The sequence below is a fragment of the Mustelus asterias genome, chromosome 5 (genome assembly GCF_964213995.1).
Source record: "Mustelus asterias chromosome 5, sMusAst1.hap1.1, whole genome shotgun sequence".
NCBI lineage: Eukaryota > Metazoa > Chordata > Chondrichthyes > Carcharhiniformes > Triakidae > Mustelus > Mustelus asterias.
Genome location: NC_135805.1, coordinates 72,913,794 through 72,932,017, shown reverse-complemented (window position 1 = coordinate 72,932,017; position 18,224 = coordinate 72,913,794). Strand labels below are relative to the sequence as shown.

Genomic DNA, 18,224 nt, shown 5'->3' with positions numbered 1-18,224 from the left:
AAGCCAAAGGTAACATTGTTATACTGGACTCAGTATTAACTTCCATGGTGATAACCTTAACTTCTATCTCTGATTGAAGCTACTACTACCCCTTTGCTAAAACTTGCATCTTCTTATAATTTCAAAATAGTATAGGCATATTCATTGTTATCATTATCCTCGCTCTCACTACCACTAGTAACTGCATCAATTTCTGTATTTGTACTCTCTTTGTTTACGCTGCCTTTGCCTCTGATTACATGTATAGTTCTGTTTGACCTTTGAATTGTTTCTTGTGTTTTGGCATTTCCTCTCAGTGCCCAGTTTTTGAGCACCATCTGCAAGTGGTTGATTTAAACCAAAACACGTAAAGGTGGTGACTACACATCAAAAGCATTATTTTGTTTGTCACTGCCCTGCTCCTTGTACTGCAAAATTTTTCATGGCTTTGCACACAAGGTATTTGCCAAGGGGTCTGATCCTCCTCACGCAAACTCAACTCCTGTCTGTGGTGGTTCACTTCTCATTTCCCATGTCTCCCCTGCTATTGATTCAAATGCAAGTGCATGGTCCACTGCCTCTCAAAATATCAGCCTTGGTTCTGCATTCACTCTTTCTATAAGCTTGTGTAATGCTGATTCAACACAGTAGACCACTAATTAAATGTTCTCTTGGGTTTCCATCCAGTTTTCGTCCCTGTAGTTGCAATTTAGTGAGTAGTGTTTTTGCTGCACAGTTGCTGGTCGACTCTGTCTGCCCTTGACCTTGATGAATAACTTATGTCTCTCCAAAGCTGCCACTCTGTCATTGACCCTTTTCCCCCAGGTGATTCCATAGTAACACCTTCAAGCTATACAATTTGCTGCTGGGTTTGTTTGGGGAAACCAAGTCTCACTGCTCCATAGTCGAGTACTCCTATTGAATTCAGCAGAATAGCGACAACCGTATTTTTTTTTACAATATTGTCTGCACTGTGCAACTTCAAGTAATTCGCAATGAGTACATCTCTTCAATATAGTCTTCATAATTTTCAATACAGTCTTCACTATCACCATAATTTGCCAAAACTGATGTAAAATATTTACAAATTTGAACCTGCTGTGCCTTGTATTTTGTTCAATTCATTATATGGCTATTTTGAATCCCATTTGTCACCAACCTTTTGGCTTTGTATCTTTCCAAGAATGACAGATGATGCAGATTGTAGGTGGCCTAAAAAACCCCAAAAGGATTATATAACCAGCTCCTCCAGATTCACACACCAGAACTGCCCCCCACCCCAAATAGAAATAGAATAGAACTGTCTGGAACAAGCTGCCAGAGAAAGTAGTAGAGTCGGGTACAATTTTGTCTTTTAAAAAGCATTTAGACAGTTACATGGGTAAGATGGGTATAGAGGGATATGTGCCAAATGCAGGCAATTGGGATTAGTTTAGGAGTTTTTAAAAAAGGGCAGCATGGACAAGTTGGGCCGAAGGGTCTGTTTCCATGCTGTAAATCTCTATAACTCTATGACTCTATGAGAACAACAGTACCCACCACCTTCATACACTGTTGCAATATAGGGAATAGTTAACCATAATATAGGGAATGGTTAACCATTCCCTATACCACATAGACTCTTAAAGTGATGCTACATAACCAACAATAGCTGCCCAATCTTTTTTTGTACGACCTCTCCATTAGGTTTGAGAGAACAGAGTTAAAGAGACCTTCTGCAATGTAGCTTTTCTTCTCTATTGCAGGCAATTTTCTCCTGCAAAGGGATATTGAAGTGTTATTAATAGATTCTGTGATTGTGAAAAACTGTGACAAATGGATTTAAATGTAGGGAAATTTGAGGGCATCCACTTTGGACTAAAAAAGGATCAAACTTGGGTAGCTTCATAGCGGGCTGCAGACTGAAAGAAACATCTCCATGATGTTCTATGGTCTATGATCTCATCTGAATTGTACCTCATGTCTGTGATGGTTTGGCATTGACAATGGCAGTGAAATGATCGAATGCCCTATGCTGCTGACTGGAAGCAAGTGTCTGGTGCTCGGAGTTGGGAAAAAATAAAAGGGATGTGAAAAATGTGCTTTGGACAAAAATGTAAGTGACTAACACCCTGAAGGTTAATTGCCTGAGGAAAGGTTTTATGTTGATTGCCTAAATGGTAATGTCTGGAGGACATTGTTATCATTACTGGCCTATACAGGAAGCAAGATAAAGTCATTGTTAAAAATTCTACATTGTGATTTCATCATTTGCTATCAAAGTGACTAATAATTAATAGCATTTATGATATCCTACATTAATAAATCAGGGTGAAATCAGCACAGATGTAGCAATAAAGAGCAGAGGAAGCCTATTTGTCATAATAAGAGTAGTTACTTTACATAAAGACATTGTCAAGTTCATTGTGCTTTTTAATAAACTTGATTGTCATCTGATAAAGAGCGAGATTGGTTGTCATGGAAACATAGAATCATGTTCATCATTTCTTGTCTTGTGCATTTATTTGCTATGCATTTTTTATGCCCAGACTTTATCAACAATCTATCATAATGAATAAAGTAGAGTGATTAAGATAGATCACTGAGTTTGAACTGCCCTTCAATGCAATTATATCCTCTTTTGCAGTCTGCAGTAAGCGATGATGAGATTGCTGCAAGATTAAGCTTATCTGTCTTAATGCTAGCTGCATTCCTTCCTATTGTGGGTGAATTAGTAGCCATAAAGGAAAGTGCTACATTCAAATGTCACTGATGTAGCCTGGAAATGTCTGGTTTCCAGCTCCAAAAGTGTCAGTGTGGTAGAGTGGTCCGTATGCCCAGCAAAACTAGCTGATCCTATCAGAAATTCCAGGGTTAACTAATTTAACTCATCATCCTTGACTGTCCTTCAATTTGAGGGTCTACTCTACTCGAGGTCACCAATTTCTATCATGGACCTTTGTGAATGTCAAGCCCAGTACAGGCATGGAAATACTACAAATTTTAAACTCTAGTTTTTAAAATGGACTAAACTATTTTTAAGATAGCTGACAACACATCATGTGACTTTGGCAATATTGGCTCCAGACAAGACCTGAGAGTCATGCAAATACCTCATGAAAATAAGAACAATTCTAGTGAAACTCAGCAGCGCTTTTGTTAAGGATAAACTGTAAACAACAGAAATACAATGCCCCATAATAAACAGAGATGTTGAAACACAATGGGCATTAAATTTATACAAATTAAGTCTCACTGATCTTCATAGAATCATAGAATCCCTACAATGCAGAAGGAGCCCATTCGGCCCATTGAGTCTGCAACAACTCTCTGACAAAGCATCTCACCCAGGCCCACCCACCTACCCTATCCCCGTAATCCCACGTATTCACCCTGCTAATCCCCCTAATCGACACATCTTTGGACGCTAAGGGGCAATTTAGCTTGGCCAATCCACCGAACCTGCACATCTTTGGATTGTGGGAGGAAACTGGAGCACCCAGAAGAAACCCACGCAGACACAGGAAGAACACACAAACTTCACACAGACAGTCAACCAAGGCTGGAATCGAACGCGAGTCCCTGAGACTATGAGGCAACAGTGCTAACCACTGTGCTATTGTGCTGCCATTGAGCAGATTGTGATGGCCCCTCATCACAAAACACTTAAAGTATAAAAGGTCACATCAACACCTTATTTGAGAAAGGTCTTGTATGGGTCACATGGTTCATAGAAATCATAGAAACCCTACAGTACAGAAAGAGGCCATTCGGCCCATCGAGTCTGCACCGACCACAATCCCACCCAGGCCCTACCCCATATCACTACATATTTACCCACTAATCCCTCTAACCTACGCATCCCAGGACACTAAGGAGCAATTTTTAGCACGGCCAATCAACCTAACCCGCACATCTTTGGACTGTGGGAGGAAACCGGAGCACTCGGAGGAAACCCACGCAGACACGAGGAGAATGTGCAAACTCCACACTGACAGTGACCCAAGCCGGGAATCGAACCCGGGTCCCCTGGAGCTGTGAAGCAGCAGTGCTAACCACTGTGCTACCGTGCCGCCCAAGGCAGGCATGTTTGTATCTGCTTTTAAAAAGTTCCGATCAGAGAATCACCATGAGAGATCTGAAAGACCATCTGAAAACCCATTGAACCAATTGCAAAACAATGCAGCCAAGGTAAAACAGGTATACCTTGAAAGAGGGAGAAAAAATCTCCCCCAACCTGTTCCATCTTCAAGTTCATCTGAGAGCTGACCTCCTGGCAATTTAACTACAAGAAACCTTGTAAATTACTGAGAATCCTCTGTTTTTACCTGACCTCAACTCCAGTTACAGCACTGGTTCAGCTAACAAATTATAGGCCTGTTATAAATGAGACTGAAATCATTTCAACTTGTATTTGTATTATTTTCCCTCATCGTCATCGGTATAAAAAAAAATCTGATTTAAAAAAAACTTTTTTTACATGAGTTGTTTGGGTCTGGAATGCATTGCCTGGATATGTGGTGGAGGTAGGTTCACAGTGTCATAGAATAACAGAGTCTGCGCCGGTCAAAGACAAGCCAACTATCTATTCTAATCCCATTTCCCAGCAATTGGCCCGTAGCCTTGTATGCCTTGCATCCAAGTCCACATCTAAATACTTATTAAATGTTATGAGGGTCTCTGCCTCCACCACCCTTTCAGGCAGTAAGTTCAACCCTCTGGGTGAAAAGATTTTTCCTCACATCACGAATAAACTTCCTGCCCCTTACCTTAAATCTATGCCCCTTAGTCATTGATCCCTCCACCAAGGGGAAAAGTTTTTTTCCTGTCTCCTGTATCTTTGCCCCTCATAATTTTATACATCTCAATCATGTCCCCCCCCTCAGCTTTAGTCCTCTCTTTAAAGAAAACAACCCCAGTCTATCCAATTTCTCTTCTTAAGTAAAACTTTCCAGCTTAGGCAATATCCTGGTAAATCTCCTCTGCACCCTTTCCAGTTCTATCACATTCCTCTTACAATGTGGATTCCAGAACTGCATACTATATTCTAGCTGTGGCCGAACCAACATTTTATATAGTTCCTTGCTGCTGTTAAACTCTATGCATTGGCTAATAAAGGCAATTGAGTTTAATCAAGGCATTCAAGAGGGCATTAGATGATTAGTTGAATAGAAACAATGTGCAGGGATATGGGGAAAAGGTATGATGTTCGTTTGGAGAGTGGGTATAGGCAAAATGGGCCAAATGGCCTCCTCCTGCAAATAGCTTTGTACATTTCAATGAGATCATTGAAATGAGATTCTGAGGTAAGGGGACAAAAAATGCACACAATACTCCAGAGGCAACCTTATTTAAGTCCTGTGTAATTTTAGCAAGATTCCCTTTCTCTCATACTCAGCCCTCTTTCAACATAGGCTATAATACCATTTGCTTTCCCAATTGTTTGTCGCATCTTCATGTTAATTTGCTGCAGTGTGTGTACAATTGTCCCAAAATCCCTCCGAATTTCAATGCTTGCTCGTCTCTAGCCTTTTTTAAAAAAAAAATCTCACACTTCCATCTCATTTTTCCATTGTTCTTTCCAAAGTGCATAATTGTACATTTCCCACATTATGCTCCATCTATCAACTTCTTGTCCATTCAATTAACTGGTCTATATCCCTTTCCAGCCTCCTCACAGCATATTTTCCCTTCAGCAAACTTGGGTATGATATACTTGGGTCCCCTCCCATATGTCAATGACATAGATTGATCCTTGTGGAGTTGCAAATGACTTGGTTATTCATTGTCTCTTTTCTGTCTGTTAATCAATCTTTAATCCACACATATACATTGTCCACCCAATCCAACGAGCTTTCATCTAGTGTAACAACTTTTTGTGTGGATTTTATTACATGCCTCCTAAGAATACAAATATATTACTTCTACTGTTTTCCCCTTATCTATCCTATTTGCTATACCCTCAGAAACCCTAATAGATTAATTAAACATGATTTTCTTTTCTCAGATTTTGTTGACTTTGCCTGTTGTTCCTTATTTTCCCCTCTCACTCCTTTTTTGAAAGGCAGAGTTACAAGTAATACTATCCAATCCGCAGAACTTGGTTTAGAATCTCGGAAATTCTGGAAGATCAAAATTGTTGCATTTACAATCTTAAACAGCCACCTCTTTTTAAAACCCTAACATGTTTGCCATCTGTCCAGAGGATTTGTCTGTTTTTTTAGTTCCATTAATTTCTCCAGTTCCTAGTCTTTACTGATATTAATTACTTCAAGTTCCTACTTTCATTGGATTCTCAGCTCTCCACTATTGCCAATACATTGGGGGGAATTTTACCATTTTGAGTCTGAATGCCGGATCTGGGCGTCAAATAGATCTGCGCCTGGAATCCTCTTTGCAGCGCGCCTATACGCATTTTGCCGGCTCCGGCCCGATCCACGCTGTGGGCGGGGCTTAGCGCTGGCGGACCGATCGGAACTCTGAACTGCGCATGCGCGTTTCGAAAAAAATCTGACAACGCGCCCGGGCGCGGAAAAATAAGCAGAGAGCGGCTCTCTGATGTTCATCCTCTGGTCAGGGAGGGGGGGGGTGTGCGGTGGGAGGGGGTATGACCGATCATCCCCGGGGGGGGGCGGCGGGGAGGGGGGGAGGAGAGGGGGTGTGACATCTCATCCTCTGGTCAGGGGGGGGGGTTCCGCTGCCTGTCTGCGGCCGATCCCTCCTGGCACCATCACTGGTACACTACCAACCACAGACATCTCTCCCGCTCTCTCGCATCTGCAGGGAAGAGTAATCTGTGGCTGGTAGTGTACCAGTGATGGTGCCAGGAGGGATCGGCCGCAGACAGGCAGTGGAACCCCCCCCGACCAGAGGGTGATACGTCATACCCCCTCCCCTCCCACCCCCCCCAGGGGACGAGACGTCACAACCCCTCCCCTCCCATTCCACCCACCCCCCCCCCCCGAGGATGAGACGTCACATCCCCTCCCCTCCCAACCCCCCACCCCGTTGCAGTCTCTGACCCTGCTCTTCGGAGGCTGCAGCGGCGACTTCAGACTTTTATTTTGCAGGTCAGTAACAGCGCGGACGCGGATCAGGCCAAAAGACGGTAAAGTGGGATTTGGCAGTAGAATTGGGCGTGCGGTTCATTAAGTCAATTTAAATGCATGCAAATACAGTTAAATCATCGGGCTGCCCGATTCGGGCGCGCGCCGGATCCGCGCCCGAATCGGGTGTCAGTAAAGCCGCGATCTGCTCGGAATCAGGTGCAGATTGCGGTATAGGCCTGACGCCCAACTTTACCGCGATTGGGCGCGAAAACGGGTGCGAAGTTTTGGTAAAATCAGGCCCATTGTGTCTTCTGCTGTGAAGACAGATACAAAATGCTTGTTTATCATCTGTTTCAATTAATGTTTCCCGTTATAATCTCTCCTCGCTCTGCCTGGAAGGGACGCATATTTATTTTTACTAATCTCTTCCTTTTTACAGATTTAAAAGCTTTTATGAGGACTTTGATGGAAAGAGTTGGAGTATATGCCCAATGTTTGTTTCTCAAAGTTATGAATTCATTAAGACTAAACTTGACTTTTTTGGTTTGTTCTTTAGATAAGATGATATATCACTTGAGCCAAATATAGTGCAATCTATACAAAGGTATCTAGATAAGAGGATGACATAGATAGAAGAAGCCAATTACTGATGGTCGTATATATTGAATTTTCATCCATCTCATTCTAATCACTGAACCTTATTGAAAACTAACACTGTATGATATAATATTTCAAAGGGAAATTAAATAATAGTTGCTAGAGTTGAAATTGTTTTTGACAGAGTTATGTCATACTGCCAAACTATAAAATACAGAACTTTGTGTGTTTCTAAGAGTGACGAGGTTGAGAATAGAAGAAACTGTCAGTTATTTTAGTCATTTTTATCTCCTATGAGCCAATAATATGCATAGTTTGAATGAGTATTACTTTTAGTAACTTGAGATGTACATTTTCTGCATACGTTTATCAATCTGATTGGTCAGCAGCTCCAGAGGATGGGACATCCTCTCCAGTAAGGGACAGAAGTCCCACTTGGCCCTGGCTTATTCCGCAAGCACATTCTTCAGCATTGAGAGGAACTTGTTATTGTCTGTCATATGAGGTGTTAAACTATGCCCTCCATCTTCATGCACAAATCAATATTTATTATTAACATTTCCATCGCATTATTTGGATAAGAGCAGGGAGAGATATTGGAAGACAATCCATCCTCAAACAAAAGCAGATGAACTGCTCATCTAATTGCTGTTTATGCGATTTCCCCCTGTCCAAAATAGCAGCCAATTTTGCATAAATTATAATAATTGCTGAATGTCAAATTATTTTGTGTGAGATATGGTGAGATATTGCTGAGAGATGTGATGAGGTACCATATACGTCAAATCTTTCTTAATTATCAAAACCAGAAAAACACCAAGCTATGAATGATATATTCCCTGTACATGTAAATTATGTGATAAATTAGATGCGTAACTCATTATTGAATGTAACAGAAGAAAATCCAGTAACTGATGGTATTGTTCCTGAGAATAAATCATAACGCCCAAGACTCTGCAGTAGTACAGCGACTGATATATAAATCTGAAAACTCCTTAAGCCTTCTTTGACTGCGGAAGTAACTTCAGTGGAAATTTGGCAGAAGCCCAATTTAAATATATCAATGGTGTTCCTGCTGAAATGAAAGCAACAGAATGGGAGAAATCCTGAGGACAAGTACCCCCATTATGTCAACAAAGGAACCCTGAAGATAAAGACATTACTGAATAAAAAGAGTATGATCTCTTGACATTGACGGGAAATTTTAGAAAACTGAATTCTTTAGTGGCTTTTTTGGGTATTACATGTTGTAAAGACTGAAACTGTAGAATTATAGAAACCCTACAGTACAGAAAGAGGCCATTTGGCCCATCGAGTCTGCACCGACCACAATCCCACCCAGGCCCTACCCCTATATCCCTACATATTTTACCCACTAATCCCTCTAACCTACGCATCTCAGGACACTAAGGGGCAATTTTAGCATGGCCAATCAACCTAACCCGCACATCTTTGGACTGTGGGAGGAAACCGGAGCACTCGGAGGAAACCCACGCAGACACGAGGAGAATGTGCAAACTCCACAGACAGTAACCTAAGCCGGGAATCGAACCCAGGTCCCTAGAGCTGTGAAGCAGCAGTGCTAACCACTGTGCTACCGTGCTAGGGTGGAATTTTCCCATTTTGAGACTAAGTGCACTGGCGGGCAGCTCAGGCGGCGCCTGTTCTGCTGAGCAGATTGGCGGATCCCATGCCGGATTCAGCACTTGGAACTTTATTAATTATGTACTGTCGAGTTCCTCTCTGACCCTCCTGACAGGCTGGCAGCTGGTTCGTCCGCCCAACTTCAACAGGTGGGTTCGAAGGTCTCGGTGCCATATTCAGCACCAGTCCAGCACATTCATATTGCTCTGTCCAATCCACCTGTCTTTGCCAGTCCGTGCAGGATGTCAGCAACTCAGAAGGAAAAGGTTAGCAGCTTCATGAAGTCTGTACCTTGATTCAGCTATCTTTGCCTTCTAAGCCCATCACCTGCAAGGCACCCATGCCTCACTTGAATCTCTATCCACTACCTCTGGAATTTTCATCCATTCCCTTCCAGTAAGCGATGTGGTGTCTCTTTGACCCTCTTGTTTGTGAGCTTTTAAAATAGGCTTGTTGGCGTCCAGTTTTCCTCCTCCTGGTCTTCCCTCTGCCTTCCATTGTTCATCTCTTTCATCCACCTCTTTTCCCCTCTGTCTGCCACTGTGAGCCCTTGCCCTCCTGCCCCCTCCCTCCTGCACAGCTCGACTGACACGTTGTCCCCATTGTCTTTGTCAGGCTGCAATCCCCACTACCCCACCCTAACCACCTTTTCCTCCATGCCCTGTCGAACTTTGGGTTTTTGTTGGGGTGAACGTATGAGCCTTGCAGCACAGTATTGTCCTGATAGACACTAGTGTGTGGGACCAGGAGGGTACTCCCTAACCCCAGGTCAATGGTCCAGCAGCACGGTGCTGTCTATGGAGATTGGCTTGACATGGAGATGGAGGGCAGGAACCGATCTTCCCTGGCAGAGTGGAGTACATTGCACCAGGGTCAGCACAGCACTGTGGCAGTGTTGCATTCACCTCAAGGTCTCTGGCGAACAGAGGGCCACCTTGTGCATGACACTCTATAACACTTGCGTTTGATGCCGGTGTAATTTCCCACATAGCGTGATGCAAGATTGGAGGACCAGACGGACACTGGCGGACAGCTGTTTAAATGAGCATTCATCAGATGCAAATGACTGCAAATTGTGCTCATGCCACCTGCCAGTGGGAAGACCGACTTGCCATTGGGAGAATTGCAATATGATTTTATACTATGAGGTTTCTGGCTCCTGGCAGATTCTCGCTGCCCTCCTGCCACCTTACCCACCACAGGCGGGAAGGGAGAATTCCGCCCATAGAAATTTGCAGCTCAGTAGATCATCATTCAGTTCACTGCCTATGCCCTGTTCTTTGTTTAGATACAGAGATTAAGTGGGCAAGCATAGCTAATTTAATGAAACAAATATGATGTTTCGATTTTGCAATCTGTGGTGAATGAATGGCGCTAGCCATTTGTTGCAATTGCCTGTGGGCTTTTGCATTAGAACTTTGCATTCCCACATGGTGCCCTCTACAGGGAATGTGGGTCCTGTGTGAAGAGGGCAAACAACTGTTATCATCTTAACCAATTAAATAGAAAAATTCTCAAGAAGCCAAACACAGTCTGAAACAGAAAGTGTAAATTAGAATATTCAATTCAATGTCAAATCATGTGCATAAAGTGAAACTCAAGAGGGGGAAAAATGGAATTAAGAGAAAGGAAAAGCTTATTTTTCTTAAATCTCCAACAATAATTAAAATTTAAAGGATTAAATCCCACACTTCTTTGTCAAACTGTAATTTTATTGCCAGCAAGGTTACTTGGCAGTAATTGAGACATTCAACATGAAAATGCACTCGCATTTGAAGAGATAGTCCTGACTTTTGCTGTTGTGTTTAGTGCACATCTTTTATATAAAGACAGCAACTTCAGGCCTCTCCATATGTGTCAGTGGTAAGTTTCTCAGCGAGATACTGTCACAGTGCAGTTTCTGCAGGAGCAAAATAACAGACATGAACCTCCTGAGTTCTGCATTAATTGTGCATGTGTGGTTGCCAGAAGTTGCATTCTGATTTATTGTTTAATAACTGTGAGCACTGTTAGTCTCATCGGTCTTTCAACCACAATATTTGTGCTGTGTTGTTGCAGGTTTAAGAAACATAAGCTTTTCCTTTCTGTCACTTTTATATTTCCCTTAATCCCATTTTTTTTCCCTCTCTTCAGTTTCAATTTCTGCACATGATTTGACATTAAATTAAATGTTCTAATTTACACTTTCTATTTCTTCCCACATAATTCAGTCGAGAAGACTTCTGTTAAAAAAAATGAGAAAAAATTGTCCTTGAGTTCTCCACCAAACTACATACAGATGCACATCTGAGAAAACAGTCCAGAAACTGAGATTCCACAATTTGGATATCGCATTTTCTTGACGGGGAGACCTTGGGGTCATATCTTAAACTGTGTAGTTTTCTTTCTCTATGGCTTTCTTAAATCCTGACAGGATTGATTTTCTTTGTAAATATGCCTGTGAGCTTTGCTACAAAGAAGCTTTTAATTAAACAAACGGAATGAAAGTCAAGTGTACGTAGTGTCTGCAGGGAAATGCATTTTATTATGCTCATTTAGTAAAGCTATTGTAATTGTATGCATAAAATAATTAGAATCTGTTAGCTGCATAATATCTCGATTTAATATGATTAAATAGTGAAAATCTTTGATTCTTCAAACAATTCTTACCCCTTCTTTCCTGAAGATGCTACTAGGCTCTACTTCATAGGTTTAGTTTATTTATTAGTCACAAGTAGGCTTACATTAACACTGCAATGAAGTTACTGTGAAAATCCTCTGGTCGCCACACTCTGGCGCCTGTTCGGGTACACCGAGGGAGAATTTAGCATGGCCAATGTCACCTAACCTGCACATCTTTGTACTGTGGGAGGAAACCAGAGCTCCCCGAGGAAACCCATGCAGACACAAGGAGAATGTGCAAAATCCACACTGACAGTGACCCGAGGCCGGGAATCAAACCCGGACCCCTGGTGCTGTGAGGCAGCATTGCTAACCATTGTGCCACCGTGCTGCCCCTCAATCCTATGATGTACTCAATCCTATGATGCTTCACCTAAATGACCATCCTTAATATGTGTACCAGCAAAAAAGAATGTGAGACTCAAAGTCTACCCGAATAAAAGATATATGACCAAAATCTGATTAAGATTATTTTTTGCTTTCTTCTAAATGTTGATTATGATGAAGTTCAGTAAAGCACAGCAGGCAAAGAGAGCATATATAGTTTTTGTTGCCACTAAATGCAATGTAACCATATTATGTGATATTAGCAAATGAGCAGATTACCTACAGAATCTCTACATGAGTAAGGAGGCCACTTGATCCGTGTCTGCACCAACTCTCCAAAAGAGCAACTTCCCAGGTCCAACCCCCACTCCCTATCCCCGTAACAGCACATATTTGCCATATAGATTGGATAAAGTCCATAGAAAGTATGGTACATCACACAGGATGAGTTCAGTGCACTGATGTACTTTCCATGGTTCATGCTTTCTTATGGTCTTATCCTCTTTTTTTGGTAGTTGTCAAGTGAACCCATGTAACATGCCTAAAAGCAAAAGGCAATGCAAAAGCTGGCTACACCAATGTGAAAACTAGTTCTCTACTTTATTTATAGAAAAATGATATATAGTATAATTATTTGTGAAATTATCATCTTCCCTTCTTATCTTTTTCAGCTGCACGACCAGGTAAGAAACTTTGCTTTGGCTTTAATGTATTTTGACTCATTTGAATTATTTTGTTGCAATTCTGATTGAATTTATATTTAAAACTCAATAGAACAACCAACACTTCATTCAGTACAGTGATTATATTTTACCGGCTACCCTCTTAAACATCAAATTTGTGTTTATGCTGAAACAATATCAGATTTTTGATGAAAATAACATATTACTGCACCATAATTACCATACTTTGTTTTCATTTTGTTTTATGACATCCCTTACCCATGCCTTTCTGGTTGTGTTAATCTTTGTTTTTCCGACCTTGATGCATGTGTTTTTACACACACAGAGACTAAAAGCCAAAAACCTGAAAGCAAGATAAAAGCAAAAAAAGAAACAAAACAAAAAGCTCCATTGAAAGGTAAACCCTGCTCATAAACAACGGAGGCACTTTGGTGAATCTTTAATACCCGAGCAAAGAAACATCGATATCATTATCCATTATTTTTGAGAAAATAATTTCTTCAAAATGGCAAGGATGTAGTCTGCCTAAATGTGACTCAACTTTACATGTTGTGTGGGGATGCTTTTACACTGCAGTTAATAGCTTGTTTCTGGTAGTTGACCATTTGTATTCCAGATAGAAGCTGTGATAGAACTGCTAAGGAAGGTGCTATATGCATCCCTGGTTACAAGATCACAAGACAGTCAAAACTGTTAGCCTTGGCTCTTGTCTCTGAGTCAGAAGGATGTGGATGGAAGCCCTACTTTGGAGACTCATTGGATTTGCCTTTTAATGCTCCTCACATGCGAATCTCCAAGCTAACAATGAACGTTGAATATTTATTCTAATATATATCGAATAAACTCTCTGAGCAGCACCACAGGAAATGTAGTTGTATTGTTTGAGAGTAATGTTGCTTGCTGATAAAAGAGACTTACTATTGCAGCTTTTCATCTTGCACTCATCAAGACAGCTACGAAAGATAAAAGCAACAACCATTTGTACTGCATGAGCAGGGAATGCTGATTGCTTGGCAACGGGACTCACATTGGTAGAGGTGTAACCACGGAGAATGCAGCAGAGAACAGTAAACTATCAACTATCAAATTCAAACCAAGCAGGTTGACTTTGATTGATCAAGAAATTGCCATGGGGAATGAGCCAGGGGATGACTGTCCCCCAAGATTTTGTTTAGTTGGAAAAGGCATAATGTTTGGACATTTTCCTACTCTCTGCAAAGGAGAGGCCCTGTGCGTGAATGTATTTGGTTTCTAGTATGTGTCAGTGAGTCACACTGTAAGCCCGACTGATAATCCTAAATTGGTTTTCATTGTATTTCTTAGCACAATTAGGATTGCTTAGCAAATGTTGTCCAATTGCAGAATCACATCTTTTGTTGTACACTATGGACAGAATTGTCTCAGAAATCGGCAAAGTCTAATTTCAGGTGGGGAAAGCGATGTTTGACCCACCGATGGCAATGGCTTTTCCCATTGTGCAGCACTTAATGTAAAAAATGAGCAGGTATACGTTCCACGCCATATTGGTGGCAGGCGGATTCTGATCACCTCATCCCATGATGCTTCAATGCTCCAGGTATAAAGGTCACCCATGGACACAGCTAGTGTACTTCAGAAGCTGCTGGGAAGTCATGGCTGCCAATCCTAGGAAACCTACAGAATCGAAGTACACCGTGCCTCCCTTGATGCAGTGAAAGCCCGCTGCGGTGTTCCATTCCCATGCTCTGGGCAAAGATTCTCATCCAAGGTGACCAATCCTGCATCGGAGGTGGTGATCAGTGCCAGTGCCCTGTAGAAGAGGGCAGATATCCAGTGCCGAAAGCCAATCTTCGCAGCACTCAACTCACAAGCTTACAAATCCATCACATATCCACAGGGATCTCACTCAATGCCAGGTCCTGTCCTCATCATCACATCAGTTCCATTCACCATCCACCCATGCCAGCATCTTTATCGTTCACAACAAGAACAGAAAATGGAAAATCTCATCAGGTCTGACAGTATCTGTGGAGAGAGAATCGAGCTAATGTGTTTTTACCCTTGCCATTTACCCTGATGCTGTCCTGCTTGGACTCTCTCCATTTGTCTTCATGCAGGAGAATCTGGCACAGAACAAGAGGGAGAGGGACGCCAGAACTCAAGGTCCTCATGGACTTTGAAGATGGAGCCATTCAGCTAGCTGGTGAGGATGTGGACCATTCCTGCGCTGATGGTGAGGTTGCAGGTGATAAACCAAGTGAGGATCCAGCACTGCATCATCCATCAGACAGCCATGCTATGAATCATTCTACTGTTTCTCAGCCTCCTGCCATGCACTAATGACTTCTTCTTTCTGTCGCAGGCACATCGGGGAAGCAGCCGAGGGAATCCACCAGCCACATCTTCCATTCCAGCCCCAACAGCAGCACAGAAGAGGAATTCACAGACCCAGACATAGAAGACCTATCACAGCATTCACCTACACTATCCACCATTGCAGAGACACACACCTAGGTGGGACCTAGATTACTCTATCTCAGGTTCACAATCTGGTGAACATATCGCACTCTCTGATTCACAGTAGGCGGAGATAGGGTCATCTTGGTGTGCTGGCACTCGGAGAATTGTTGGAGGCAGTGCTGCTGCATTCCATGGCAGAGGCACTTGCATCCTTCAGTGTCAACACCAGAGGTGGGAGGGCTTCTTGAGCCTATTCCAGCTGTTCCTCCCTCTCAAGGAGGAAGCCAGGGCCTTTGGGTGCCCACAGGGAGGAGGATCAGCTGGTGCACACCCCAGGGCCGTCCACCCGGGTGACTATGAGAGTGTCCCGCTCATCCAAAGTCCCTTCATCCTGTGAATGCTTCAGCTTCAGCTCCACAGTCACACAGCAGGGCCCCAAAAGCAGGCTGGAGGTCCCCAGGTCTCGGCCCTCGAAAGTCATCAGAGACAACAAGGTGTAGCAGACAGCAGGCCGCCTCCACCTCTGCTGTGAATGCACCAAGACGTAGAGGAAGAGAAAGGAAGTTCAAGAACTAGTAGTTGCTCAGTGTGGGCACGTGTGTTAACCACTTCTACATAATGTTCACTTCTGTAATTAAATTCCCACTAATTTCATCCTTTCTATTGCTCCTTGTTATGGTGAGCTGAGTTGCTGTCAATCTGACATGAAAACTTGTCTTCTGCACAAGATAAAGGCAGGGTTCTTGGCTGGGCTTCCTCCCTGTGCTTTGTTCAACCTTCCCAGTGTATTGCTGGCATTCCTTCACTGAACACATCAGTCATGCTTGTATCTTGATGAGATTTTTGCCTGCCAGAATGTACTGGGCTGGCGGCGCACAGTTCTATCATTCTCCCGGTGTGCACTCTGCACCCTTTGAAGTGTGCAGGTGCCTCATCCCATCAGCCTCTGCCACCGGTTCCACTGGTCTTCAAGAGTTCAGTGCACAAAGGAAGCTGTAAGGTCAGGAGAGTTTGAATGTTCCCCGCTGCATTGCCATGATATGACCCTGGCCATTGAGAGCAAGTGAGTTGCCATCAGCCAGACAGAAGTCAGATATTCACAGCATCTCTGTGAGGATGTATGGACTGTCCCCATGTCATCATCATTCTCCTGGAATGTAGGGACTAAGTGCATCTGCTACGTCTCCATGACAAAAGCCTTATCACAGCAGGTATGTGCACTGCTGAGTAGATTTGCCAGTGCCTCCCCACAACTCCCCCCTTCTCACTGAAGATGCTACAGGAGCACTGTGCCAGCTTGAGTGCACTCACCTCTGAGCTGCCCTCAGAGTTCTGCTTGCCAGATGCACGCTTTTTGAAAGCAGTCATACATCAAGCCACCGTGAAAGTTTAATTTGATGCAAAGTACGATTCTGGTGTCTTAGGCTTTCTCGGGATATTTTTCAATCGCACTGCCAACCCCGCTTGCTGTGAACTGAGATGGAAATTTGCAGTCTATGTTTTGAGTTTTGCAGGCATGAGCTGATTGGGTATGGTCAGCACTCTGCCTGTTGCAAACAGCTGAAGGGATGTCCTGTTTGATCTGATTCGCTGGTCATTGGAACATATGGCCCACATACTGGGCATCACAGTAGCACTGAAATTCATACAACTGCTCATTTGTGTGATAGTCAGAATATTTTTTTTGGTTTGATGCTGTTAATGGAGAATACCACTTGTGTTGCTACTGCATAGTAACAGTGTACAATGGCTAGTGAATCCTGGTCGATTATTTGAGAGACCTTACCTTTCCTGGATAATCTGAGGACTGGGCACTTTTCAGGGCCAAAAATGGCAGCTTTATGCCCATTCATGAGTTTACGCAATATACAATGAGCATTGACCTGATCAGCTGATCAGCATAGCCTTTATACCACAGTATGGCGTTGATGTTTCCTATTTCAGCATCAAGGTTGCAAGTGGCTGATTGTGCTATGAATTACATTGAAAACCAATTTAAGATCATCAGTGCAAGAAAAGCATCTATAGTATGTCTCTTTTCTCCTGTCATACTCAAAATCTACTTGTGTTTGAAGAGAATTTCTAGATCTTTCTATTTACAAGTACCAGAAATTATTTTACTTGGAAACAGTGTGCCTTAAAAGAGAAAAAACATGTCAATAGAACCTTCTGTTTTCTCCAGTAGCTAAAAAAGTTAAAGTACCCGAAACTGAGGAAAAAGTGAAGAAACTCAAAACCATTAAATTGGAAAAAAGGGTACCGAAATTAAAGAAAGTGGAAAAACCATCTGAGAAAAAGGAAGAAACAAAGCCAAAGCTCCAAGTGAAGAAGGAGAAGGCTAAGAAACATGAAAAACCTAAGGCTGAAACAGATAAAAAAGGTAAAAAGAGAGAGAAAGAGCCTGTAGAACAGAAGATCAAGAAAGTAGACAAGAGGACGGAAAAAGTGAAAGATACCAAAGAAGGCAAGCTGAAACCAAAGGATAAAGGTGAAAAGACAAATAACGACAAAAAGGCTGTTAGCAATAAAAGTCAAAGTAAGGCATCTGAGAGACATCAAAAGAGAAAGCATGAGGCATAAATTGCAAGTGACAACTGCAAGGGAAAAAATAATTGAGTCCACTAATGTCTTTATTTGGAATAGCAGTGTAAAGTACAACAATTAAAACCATTTTGACCTTTTCACAATATCTTGAAACCTAAAACAAGTATTATTCTGATAGAGAATACTTGGTTCTTTATATCATATATCATTTGTGCCTCATTTGTGTGATTCAGATGCCTGAAAAACAAAGTCAACTAATACGCTTTTAAGTGGGTTTATTTATGTGGTTCTATGTGTTCGTCCTGAAAATTGTTTTGGGATA

At 42.4% G+C, this 18,224-nt stretch overlaps 1 protein-coding gene across 50 annotated transcripts in view; it reads left to right on the top strand.

Annotated features, from left to right (window-relative positions):
• Positions 1 to 18,224, top strand: part of trdn (triadin) — a 452,817-nt gene that overhangs the window by 89,410 nt on the left and 345,183 nt on the right. For 40 of the 50 annotated variants that reach the window (XM_078212798.1, XM_078212806.1, XM_078212804.1 and 37 more), the window contains 3 exons: positions 12,908 to 12,919; positions 13,245 to 13,316; positions 17,541 to 17,846. In XM_078212798.1, coding sequence (XP_078068924.1) covers positions 12,908 to 12,919; positions 13,245 to 13,316; positions 17,541 to 17,846 — 390 coding nt within the window. The remainder of the gene's footprint in view (positions 1 to 12,907; positions 12,920 to 13,244; positions 13,317 to 17,540; positions 17,847 to 18,224) is intronic. The other 10 variants (XM_078212805.1, XM_078212795.1, XM_078212797.1 and 7 more) reach the window with 2 other exon arrangements.